The 12684-nt window shown below is 40.3% G+C and overlaps 1 protein-coding gene across 1 annotated transcript; it reads right to left on the bottom strand.

Annotated features, from left to right (window-relative positions):
* Positions 1-1948: 1948 nt before the first annotated feature.
* Positions 1949-9536, bottom strand: LOC122870947 (leukocyte surface antigen CD53-like). The gene is made up of 8 exons (XM_044185382.1): positions 9319-9536; positions 6908-6979; positions 6684-6800; positions 6138-6212; positions 5368-5463; positions 4415-4567; positions 4230-4313; positions 1949-3512 (listed from the first exon to the last, which is right to left on the bottom strand). The coding sequence occupies exons 1-8, from the start codon at positions 9379-9381 to the stop codon at positions 3291-3293; spliced, it is 882 nt and encodes a 293-aa protein (XP_044041317.1). The 5' UTR covers positions 9382-9536; the 3' UTR covers positions 1949-3290.
* Positions 9537-12684: the final 3148 nt, after the last annotated feature.

Genomic DNA, 12684 nt, shown 5'->3' with positions numbered 1-12684 from the left:
CGTCCTGCTGCCCCAAACACTCACTACAGCACCACATGTGGATTCATCCGCCGCTGGAAATAGTCCCCAACAGAAGCACCGTTTCCTCCTGTTTGTCTGATTAAAACTACAGCGAGCAGCTGTTTGAGGAAACTACTGAGCCTTTTTAAACAGGAAGCTATAGATCTGTGAGGTGTTTTTAAAGATTTACGTCTTCAGCAGGAACCAATGGGCTCGCAGCTGAGAGCCACAGACAGGAAGTCAGAGAGTACTGAGAGACGGACTGACATGTTGGTTTCCTTTCACGGGATTTGTTGACTATAAGAAAAATATAGAATAAGAGCAGACTAAGTGCATTTGCTAATGCCTTGAAACGTGTTCATATCAACATCTTCATCTTCCAGGCGGCTGTGTGGACTTTAGTTAAACTGGAACCACTACAGATGTTTCAAACAGGCTAAAGGCTTATAGAAATACTGACGTCACGAGTCCGAACTCCAGGAAATGCTTCACTAGACAGTCGATACTTTCAGTTTCACATTTAGTTTTTAATGTTAATGTTGTCCACACATCAGAGATCTAATTCTGTTGGAGAAATACTAAATTCATACTTGAACGTTTTATTTATTTTGTTAGTTTGTAGCTCGACTGATTAATCGGCGCAGCTGATATTATCTCATCACAGATTGTATTGATGTACGTGTTGGCTGAAGATACGTTTGAGGTCATTTAGAAACGCCATTATCAAAAATGTTTAAAAGAAAAGTCTGCAGCCATGCTAGCAGCTCTGCGAGGCTAACATGCTGATTAGCAGGTATAATGTTTACCATCTTAGCGTGTTAGCATGCTAACATTTGCTAATTAGCAGTAAAACACAGAGTGCAGCTGAGGCTTGTGGGAACGTTACTTCTGCAGGTTTTCATACATAAACCAAAGTGTTGGACGCATTAAAACGTTGACCTGATGGTGGCGCTAGATGGCAAATCAGAGGCTCACCAAAGTCAGTAGGATTCAGCCTCTGGGGATCATGAATGTCCAGTAGTCTCATGCTTCTGTCTATACAGCCACACCGCTGGGATGGCTGAAAATTTATGTAGGCCTCAAAAATCCAGCATCTGCCAGCCTCAACTTAAAGATTTTGAACATAAAAATACTTACGTTTGTTTATCTAAACGTGAACTCCTCAGGTTTCTCTTGCGACCCTCACGTTGGAGACCGCCGGCTTAAAGGACGGCATCTTTACAATATTCATCACTCCCAATATGTTGGAAAGAACATCCTCTCCGTATTTACTGCACTGACTCACACAGAGTTTCTTTTATCGTTTTTATTTCTGCAAGTCACTGCAAGAAGAATCAAAGATAGAAAGATGAAAAATGTATATATTTCCCTTTTCTCCAGTTTTACATACATGAACTGGCTTATTCGTCTTATAAAGTGACTTTCTGTACTCTCTCCTTTTTTTAACACTTTATTATAAAAAAATAATATCAATTCGTCTGAACCTCACAGCTCCAAACACAAAATCATTTAGCTTTTAAAGCTTTGTCAACACAGCGCTCAGTTTTCAAAATAAAAGCCTTAATTTTTTAATGTTCCTAACAGGTTTTACATTGTGCTGTTTAACAGGGAAATGTGGATTATAAAGGGTTGTTTTAGGACAAGCGTACACAGTATGATTAATGTCGTAGACAGGTGATGACAGGATATATAAGTAAAATATAAAAGAAAAATAAAGTAACTGGTTGCGGCTTCAGAAAACCTTCCACTGGTGGATTAAATCATATTTCAGACCAGGGATGGGAAGAAAATAAAAGTCAAGTTTTGAAGCTTTTTGCTGTCAAAGATAATGAAATAAAATAAAAGAAATATTGCAGTTCCTGTGGTTTATTTCAGTGCTTCTGCGGGGCAAACAATGCTTTCGGCACTTATGGTTTATCATCATCACACTACAAGGCCATTTGCTGCAGTTTTTGTTTTTTTTGTGCGTATGCAGAACCAAATGAAAACTTGGACATCTGTGCTATTTTTGCATCGTGTGCAAGAAAGACAAAACAAAAACTACATTTGAAGCTCCGCTGAAGTTTGTGTGGAATGAAAAGAAAGGCCAGAGAGGACGTTGGAAGAGATTTGTCTTTTTTTTTTTTTCCATGACCACAAGAAAACAGTGTTTAATCAACGTTTTTCACAAAACAAAAACAACTTTAAATTCAGATTTTTTTCTATGAAGTTTGGCTCTAACGTATAAGCTTCTAAACCGAACAAAGTTTGAGATTTAAGACTTAAAGATTTTGACTTTTCACAGAATTGAGAGATTAATCTCAGAACTTTTGGGGGGTTTTGTCTTTTTTTAAAAGATTGTTTTTATGTTTGATTTGATAGAACCGCTGGAGAGAGAGAGGCGATGACATGCAGCAAATGGCCGCAGGCTGGATTTGAACCCGGGCCGCTGCGGTAAGGACTCAGCCTTGTACGTGCAGCGCACCCGGGGCGCCCCCAACCTGACCTTGACCAGGTCGTATGCAGACGTGGATCAAGGCCAGAATTTACAGAAAAACAAAACTGAATTTAGAGACAAAAGTCTAAAAATTTCAGCAGAGACATTATTCTCAGTGCATTTTTTCCAGAAGACTAATTCTCTTCACACTTTGGTGATTTTAAATGATTTTGCAATCTGACTTTTAAAAAGGTGTTCCCAGATTTTATTACTGAATGAAAAAAATGGTCTAAGATGGTTTCTTAATCAAGTCTTGTTCACAAAAACGTTTCTACAGCCTGAGCGTATCCAGAAGAGGATTTTTAGAGCCAAACTCCTTAGAAAAAAACACCTGAATTTAGAGAATTCAGAATGTTTTTACTTTTGTAGTGTTTTTCTAACTTTGACAAAATCATCTGTTCAAACTATTTTGCTTCGTGAACGATGTGAAATTATCTTGTGATGATTAGAAAAACATGAAAAAAAACCTTTACAAAAAACACTTTCCTCTCTGGTTGTATGAAAACAGCAGATTCTGACGACAAAAAAAATAAAAAATGCAAGCCCCACCCAATAATAATGTTGTTGCAGATCTTTTCGAAGCTGCTTTGCGTTAGAAAATGAAACCCAGCGGTGTTTCTGACAGTTTCCATTTATCTCGATGGAGCCAACAGTCAGGACTCCTCACAGCGACGTAAGGCACTTTGGACACGCAGTCCTGTAACTGCATACCTGCCTCAAATTCAACAGAGAAAAAAAACAGAAACAACACAAACAACTCGACTGCCTGAACCTGTACGTCAAGCTAACAGAAGACAGGCGCGGCGTTGCTGCTCTAGCAAGCGGGAGTGTTGTGCAGCTCCTGGTATTTGGGAGGGTTGTGCATCTCCTGATATTGGGGAGGGTTGTGCATCTCCTGGTATTTGGGAGGGTTGTGCAGCTCCTGGTATTTGGGAGAAACTGTGGTGAAGATGGCGGGGACCGACAGCAGGACGGTGGGTCTGTTGGAGTAACGTATCTGGTGGATCATGACGGAGGACAGAATCATGCCCAGCAGCTGGAGGGAAACACAGGAAGGCGAGTTAAGATCAGTCGTCACCGACAGAACAGGTCAAACAGTGGAAAGCGAAAAAGTGCTGCGTTTTTGTTCGGAAACGGCAGTTATTCGTCTTCTGTCAGTATCGGCGTAATGACATTACGTGAATCACTGACAACTATTGTGATAAATCTAAAAATGCCAAATGTGACGGTTCCAGCTTCTCAAATGCGAGAATTTGCTGATTCTCTCGGTCTTACACTGAATAATTTGTTTTTTCAGACTCGGGATAGTTTCACTGTCTCCTGATGTTGTACTGACCAAGCGGTTCATTGATTAACTGAGAAAATAAAAATCAGCAGATTCATCGATGATGAAAACAATCGTTACTTGTGTGTTTAAACTCAATAACAGCTTCTTTTAAATATATATTTTCAGTATTTAGAAATAAAGCAACTTTCTGGGAACCAGTTAAATTACTGTTTAGAGGTAAATATGTTTGCAACACTCATCCTGTTATTCCCAAAAACTTTCTAATTTTGAGCACATGCCACTTTTGATAGACATCCGTCAGCTCTGGCTAACCGCTAACATGAGACACGGCAGCTAGTAGCAGCGCTAACGCTAACACGGACCGCACAGAGTTACAGGTAGTGAAAAATAAACAGCGAGTTGTGTCCAGCACGGGTTAAAAGCACATTAAATAAAAATGTTAAAATAAGCGTTCTTGATGCTCACCGCCAGTATAGCCAGAGTCAAGATGACACCGATGACGATGTCAGCCATCAGCAGGGCGTAGTGGGAGATGATGGGGAAGCAGGTCTGAAGACGGGAGGAGAGAAAAGGTCACTTCTGTGTCACATTAGTTTATCTTCAGGTGTCGCGCAATGTGTGCGCGTTATATCAGTTTTGGCTCCGCTCACCTTGACGTAGATGGACTTGCTCTGCGTCGTGAAATACTCGAGGTATTTGATGGTCTGACACTTGCCGTCCGTCTCCACATCCTGGGTGCACAGGCAGGAGTTGGGGATGTTCCCCTCCCAGTCCTTGTAACTGAACAGGCCACAGCAGTGCAGCTGAACACGAGAGAAGAAGAGGAAAGTTTCCCCGTCATTAACGGTCCGTATCAGAGAAATGACATGATGTGAATCAAGCGTGCGATTAATCGTAGTTCGATAACTATTTAGATAATCGATTAATCGTTTCAGCCAAAAAGTTTGATGGTTTCAGATTCTCAAATGTGAGAATTTGCTGATTACATTGAAGTAAAATGACTTATTGGTCGGACAAAACAAGACGTTTTTCAGTGTTTTCTGATGTTGTATTGACCAAGATACTCATCGATTGAGAAAACAATTGTTACTTGCTGCCATATTTGTATGTTTACACTGGAAACGTGACAAAAATAATTAAATATACTCAAAAGTCATTACGAAGACTCAAAATTCTTGATTTCTGAGTTTAAAATAATGTGAATAACTGAATGGTGATGCGAGACAGCTACAGAATAACATTTCGATTTTCTTTTGTCAAGTTTAACTGGCGTCCACATATTGTGTCATTTTTCCGTTAATATAAAACAGAGCAGGTATATTTCTTTTACACTAACTGCAGAAACAGACAGCCAGCTGTCATGGAGTTATAATTTGTTCAAATGTCCCTTCATCTGAGCACTTTTAGGACTTCTCGTTAATGTCAAGTCGAGGACAATCTGGTGCTTTATCTAGGTTACATGCTGAAACCTCAAAACTCTTTGGAAGGTTTCTTAACCTCAACAACATGCAATCAAGCGGTTTCTTATTTCCTGTTTTCATCCGACAGTGACACACTTTCGTTTTTACCTTGCCGCAGGTGTGTGTGTGTGAGAATATCTTACCTGTGTCTGCACGTTGTCAGCAATGGCCTTCACGTCGTCTGTAGCTTTGTCCAGAGGCAGAAACTCACGGAACTTATTCTCCAAAAAGCCCTCCAGCTGCAAACAAACAACACACAGAGTTATTGTGGGATTATGGATTAAGCCGACATGTAAAATCTTTCAGTTTCTGTGAAAAGTTTTAATCAACAGCAGGACAAAAACTGATCATCAGGGCGGCTTTTATGGGGAAGCATGTCGACTCAAAACAAGACAACGGTCATTTTGTTCATTTTTTTTCCTGAGTGGATCCGTTTTAAAAATCAGTCAGGCAGTAAAGAAACAGAAAAAGGCCAGTTATTGACAGACTTCTTCATTAAAAAACAACGAGAGTTTGTTTGCCGGCTGACTAATAAAAATCGTACTTTCAGGTCGGCCTCTGTCGTCTAAATAAACGTGTTATTAGTTCAGGAGGCCAGGAAGCAAGAAGTCTATAAGGCAGCGGCTGCTTACGGTTTTCGCTTGACCAAAACGCTTCCAATAAGCTGGACGTACTGAAGTAAACAAGATCTAGACAAAGTAGCTGCTCGTCGAGTTAAGCATTACGACTTTAAAATGTGACCGTGAAACGGTTTAATGACTCTACACAGACACAACAGAAACATAGAATAACTACTTGAGCACAATTTATTATAGCCGAGCGTTGATGTGTGTGTTTTTGTCCTGTTGGGATTATAGTTCAGGTAAATCTCTTATACGCAGTAGGACCAACGGCAGAGCGTCGGGGTTGTTACCTTGGGGCGGGCGGAGGCAGCGGGGATCCCAGTTCTGAGCATCAGCGAGCATCCGACAACCATACACATCAGGAACTGCAGAGCAAGACAGGAAAAAGACCAAAACCACAATTGCCCAATGAGAACCAAAAATCCACAAATTGCATCACAGTGTGTTTCAGAAAAACTTTGAGGGCACACTTGCTAATACAGCGTTTCCCCAGATCAGGTGGGCGAGGACTACGTCCGCTCTTATAAAACCTCTTACAACTTTTTTTTTTTTATAATATATATATATATATATATATATATATATATATATAATAAATAAAAAGGCAGATTTTAGTTTTAGAGTCAAATAAGCTTTTTGTAACTGAGAAGAAATTAAGTGTTGGACAGGAACAAACCTGCAGCTGCTGTGTGAACCAAACTCACAACAACAACAACAGGAAATGAAGAAGGGAAATTTTCTGTATGTTGAAACTCTTGTCTCGCCTTCATTTCCTCTTTTATTCTGAAATTTCGTCATCCTGTGCAGCCCGTGCGTCAGCTGATCTTTGTACTCACCACGCTCAGGCACACTCTGCTCTCCTTGTGGGCCCCATAGGCTCCCAGGATGGCGATCACCATGGTGATGGAGCCCACGACGTAGAAGATGGTGAGGCCGGAGGTCCGACCTTCCAGCTGGAGGGAGAAGAGGTGATTGACAGGTTAATATTTTTGGGGATTTTAAGACAAGGAGCTATTTTATTTTTTTATTTTTTCCCTGTTGAAACAGTGTTTGTTCTTACGCTGTCTCCTCCATCAAAGCTGGTCATGAACTGAGACAGCAGAGCGAGTGCGATGATGACTCCGCCAATGAACTGAAACAAAAAAAAAAAAAACAAGAGTTCGATCAGAGCCAACGACAAAAAAACAAAAACAAAACACAAATAAAAGCATACAGGAAGTGCCACTTTAACCCACCAAAGTAAAAGAGGTCACAAGATTATATTTGTTTTTTTCAAAACGTTCCTCTAATGTTTTACGACTTCTTCTAAAAACGTATTCAAATAAAACCAGAAAAATACGAATTACTTTTTGGTTGATGGGTCGCAAATACAATTAGTCAATTAATCAACAGAAAATTTGTCTGCAACTATAAAAGTTGTTTAAGTTTTTTTTTTTTTTTTTTTAAATAATCCAAAAATCATCGTGTTTAAGCTTCTCAAATGTGAAAATCTGCTGGTTTTCCTCGTCTTAACACGATAGTAAACTGAATATTTTTGAGCCAAAAAAAAAAACAAAAACATTTCACTTTGAGGTTTAGGAATTGTGAGCGGCAGCTGTAACCATTTTCTGATGTGGGCCAATCAATTAATCTATTAAAAATCAAGATAACAAGTGGCTAATCAATCGATTATGAAAACAATCGCAGCCTAAGTGAAAAATAGACAAATGCTTTGTGGCAGATTTATGTCCGAGTCTGTGAGCCAATCAAATCTTGACCCAGATCGACTCATGATCAGTTTAGTTTAGCGATGAAGGCCTAAACCGTCGCCACGCCGATTAAAGATAGTAGTACCTCTCCTTTTTACCTGAAGATTAGGGCTGCGACTAACCATTACTTTCATTTCTGATTATCTTTTCAATAAGTGTTTGATCTATAAAAATGTTCGAAAATAGCGAAGAAAGCCCATCATAGTTTCCTCGAGTCCCAGGTGACGCCTTCAACTGCCCCAAACCCAAAAATATTCAATTAGAAATTATATTAAAAACAGAGAGGAGCATCAAATCGTCGCACTGGAGAAGCTGCGAACACAATAATTGGTGTTTTTAATAGAAATAAATAAATACATAAAATGATTGTTTATCAAAAACACTTGCAGATTAATTTTCTGTCTATCAGCTGAACAATGAATCCTGCAGATGAATGTTTTATTTCAAACGTGTTTTTCTGACGTCGGTGGAGGCCGTCTTTAAAAAAAAAAAAAAAAAAAAACACTGCAGGAAGTTTCTCTGCATGGAAGACAAATCCTCTTTAGTTTCCTCTTGTTTAAGTCACAATTTATATTTATTTACATATGCAATGTCGTGAGTTTTGTACCGAAACTGTGTTATACCAAAACATTAAAAAGGTTCAACTGGTGGCCATGGCGTCCAACATGCATACCAAGTACTCAAGAAACTGCAGCATGGAAATAATTTATTAAACAGTGTCACCATCACATTGTTTGTCCCATTGTAGAGCTTTGACAAGTTGATCGATATCTGCAGCACAAATCCAGTTACTAAGGCTCAAATCTGCACCTTGCACAACAAAAGTGGAAACTGTGGAGGGGGAAACCAGAAAAGCCTGTCTAGTTGCTGTAACTTGAAACACCGGGGGCTTTTATTGTGAAAAAAGGTCCAACCTAATGCTTTGTGCAGAACACAAACAGCTGCTTGCTATTAAATGTAATTGTTGTTTTGGCTTCGGACCAGAAACCAAAGATGATGATGCCTCTGAGGTTAACAGAGAAACAAACATGTGATGGTTCCTGCTTCTTATCTCTTGTACGGATCCAGTGCTGTTTTCTTGCAATATAGTCATTTGAATAACTTTGCATTGTTGGACAAAACAAGACATTTGAAGACATCACCATGGCAATAATCACCACTTTTTCCACGTTTTTTTCGACTAAAAATCGATTAATCAATGACAATCTTCGATCGCAGCCCTAAACAACTGCCTAACAATTACTAAAATGGCACAATAAAGCTGGAAAAAGTTAATTCTAATAACATGTTTTGTTTCACAAATCACCAAACAATCCCGACAGTCGACGTCGGTGCACATTTGTGACTTTCGCAATTTATTTTACATTAATTTACATTTACATTACGAACATTTTTTAAAAAATTCAGAAGAAACATTTTTCTAAACTTTAAATCGGTCTGTTTCACTTTTCTAAGCTTCTGTTGAAGTCTGCAACTAGGGTAAATATATAATTAGCATCCAAACATTGTTGGTTCTCTCATTAAAAACCTTACTGCTGAGTACATCTGCTGACTTAATGACTGGTTTAAGTATTTAAATGCATATAAATCGGTGAAATAACGTCAAAGTGATGTCCTAAACCCGACAGACAACCACTACGCACTTTTTATTCCCCGAGAGCTCCGGAGCGAGCAGAAGATCACTGGCGGCCATTTTTAACGGTTTTTAAACTCGCCCACTCACCGCGAAGAAGATGTTGAAGATGGTGAAGACGCGCTTGAGGCAGGGGTTGACCAGTTGACCCATGTTTAGAGATGGAGCTACAAGTAAAATACAGTAATGTTTCTTAGATCCGTGATGCTCCGACTGCAGCGGCGAAAAGTGAGGAGGGAGCGGGAGGGTTTGCCTTTTTTTAGGCGACGACGAGGAGAGGCCGGCCGGCGGGCGGCGGGGCGGGGCTTCCCGTAAATGACAGGGAGGAGGCGCTGCTGGATGCCCGATATGGAGACTTCCGAGGAGGCGGAGGCAGCGGGAAGGACCGGGAGGGAGCACGGGGCGGAAGTTAGCTCCGGCAGTTAAGGGGGATGTTAAGGGAAACTTAACTTGTTTGCACCTCTTACTGTTATGAAAGCGTGTTAGACATTGTGGGGAACATCTTTAAGGTGAAGCCTTAACTGTCGGAAACCCACTTTTATATTTGTAAAACCTTTATTGTATTTGTGAAAATGCAAAATGGCGATTTCACTGCTTTTTTCACACCTAGACCACATTGGACCAGGTCCTGATCAAAAGCCACTATACCTAGACTTATCAGATCTGGACTAGATTATCCCAGAGAGGCTAAAGAGTCTTAAAGACAGCTTCAGATTTTTTAAACCTTTATTGTGTTTGTAAAAATGCCAAAAAAAGGGGCGATTTCACTGCTTTTTTCACACCTAGACCACAATGGACCAGGTCCTGATCAAAAGCCACTATACCTAGACTTATCAGATCTGGACTAGATTATCCCAGAGAGGCTAAAGAGTCTTAAAGACAGCTTCAGATTTTTTAAACCTTTATTGTGTTTGTAAAAATGCCAAAAAAAGGGGCGATTTCACTGCTTTTTTCACACCTAGACCACAATGGACCAGGTCCTGATCAAAAGCCACTATACCTAGACTTATCAGATCTGGACTAGATTATCCCAGAGAGGCTAAAGAGTCTTAAAGACACAATTTCAGATTTGTTAAACCTTTATTGTATTTGTGAAAATGCACAAAAATTAGCATTGTCACTGAGGAGTATTTCCACAACATGGCGAGTCCACGACCCTCCTGCACAGCGGCCTCGTCACTGAGTGTCGTGTCTCCCTGTCGTGGCGTTGCAGCCATTTTGTTTTGCCTGAATCTGCGTGCCTGCACCTGTGATTTTGAACTGTGCCAGTCTTTATCTGTTTGTCTGCATTATTAACCCTTCACCTGTTTAACCTGTTGGTGTCCTGCGTTTGTTTCTTCCTGCTATCCTCTTGCTCCTCTCTCCTCTTACTTTCTGTACATTTCTGTCTTACTTTCCTCGTCGTTTTCCTTCCTTCTTTCTATCTCCTCTTTCACATATCTACCAGGTTTAACCACCAATAATTAATTTCTCTGCTATACTTAATCGGCCTTTTTGCATTTTCACAAACAATAAAGGTTTCAAAAATCTGAAACTGTGTCTTTAAGACTCTTTAGCCTCTCTGAGATAATCTAGTCCAGATCTGATAAGTCTAGGTATAGTGGGTTTTGATCAGGACCTGGTCCAATGTGGTCTAGGTGTGAAAAAAGCAGTGAAATCATTTATTGCAGTTTCACAAATACAATAAAGGTTTTCCAAATTTAAAAGTCTTAAAGACACAGTTACAGATTTGTTAAACCTTTATTGTATTTGTGAAAATGCAAAGAGGGCGATTAAGTATAGCAGAGAAATTAATTATTGGCGGTTAAACCTGGTAGATATGTGCGTTTTTCTGTTCTATAAAGTTTACATATTTGTAAGAACATTTAAAAAGATCATCTTTGTCATTTAAAATGAATAAATTCTCCACCTAAACAATAACAACAGGCTACATTGGATATCATGGCATCAATAGTTAGAGAAACTTTTTCCTGTTTCTTCAGAACAACTTATTCTTTGCAAGAACCGGATGACCTGCGGCAGGCTGGTCCTGCCTGGTACACGGCACACACTGTACACAGATGTGATGCTCTAAGTCTGTGAGTTTTCTACAGGGAGCAGAACGGTTATAAAAGCATGAAATGGCGAGGGGCCGGGAGAGAGGAAGGAAGGACATAAAGAGTGAAGGAAAGGCAGGGAGAAACAACAGCAAACGACAAGTGAACGGGAAGAGAACCGGGGGGGCGGGGGTAAAAGAAATTATAAGGAATGGGGAAAATGAAATGAGGGAAAAGAGGAGATAGAAAGAAGGAAGGGAAACGACGAGGAAAGTAAGACAGAAATGTACAGAAAGTAAGAGGAGAGAGGAGCAAGAGGATAGCAGGAAGAAACAAACGCAGGACACCAACAGGTTAAACAGGTGAAGGGTTAATAATGCAGACAAACAGATAAAGACTGGCACAGTTCAAAATCACAGGTGCAGGCACGCAGATTCAGGCAAAACAAAATGGCTGCAACGCCACGACAGGGAGACACGACACTCAGTGACGAGGCCGCTGTGCAGGAGGGTCGTGGACTCGCCATGTTGTGGAAATACTCCTCAGTGACAATGCTAATTTTTGTGCATTTTCACAAATACAATAAAGGTTTAACAAATCTGAAATTGTGTCTTTAAGACTCTTTAGCCTCTCTGGGATAATCTAGTCCAGATCTGATAAGTCTAGGTATAGTGGCTTTTGATCAGGACCTGGTCCATTGTGGTCTAGGTGTGAAAAAAGCAGTGAAATCGCCACCTATATTGTGTTTGCATTTTCACAAACACAATATAGGTTTTCCAAATTTAATTGTCCCCACAATGTCTAACACGCTTTCATAACAGTAAGAGGTGCAAACAAGTTAAGTTTCCCTTAACATCCCCCTTAACTGCCGGAGCTAACTTCAGTGTTGTGTGAAGGAGGGAGGGGGAGTCGGAGGGAGGGAAAGGGGGAGGGAAAGGCTTCATTCCGGGAAGAAGTACAAGTGGAAAATTCCCATTCTTTTAACTGTGTTTGGGTGAAGCTGCAGAGCACTGAACGGCTTCTGCACTGGGAGGCTGTTTGGGACTGGAGGGACGGGCGGAGTTATGCCCAGACATGAACCCTCTGGCCCACAATCCCGGAAATGACCGGCTGCTTTGGCTTCCAGTAAACACTGAGCAGTAAGTTCATAATGAAGTGGCATCACCATTTTGATGACGCACTCCCACTTCCACTTTATTCCAGTTCGTTGCACAACCTGCATATTTCGTGGTCGAGTGGCATGCATCTTTTGTGATAAAGTAAGGAATGTTTTTGCAACATATATTAGCTATAGATTTAAGTTCCTTTGTGCAGTGGTGCTTCATTTACTGGCCCAGCAGACAAAAAATGAAAACACCCCCCTCCCCCATCATTTAATAATTATAGTGGCTCTGTATTACAACACTTAAAGGACATTTAA

This window comes from Siniperca chuatsi, linkage group LG23, assembly GCF_020085105.1.
Source record: "Siniperca chuatsi isolate FFG_IHB_CAS linkage group LG23, ASM2008510v1, whole genome shotgun sequence".
Classification (NCBI taxonomy): domain Eukaryota; kingdom Metazoa; phylum Chordata; class Actinopteri; order Centrarchiformes; family Sinipercidae; genus Siniperca; species Siniperca chuatsi.
This window is presented reverse-complemented; position numbering and strand designations above follow the sequence as displayed.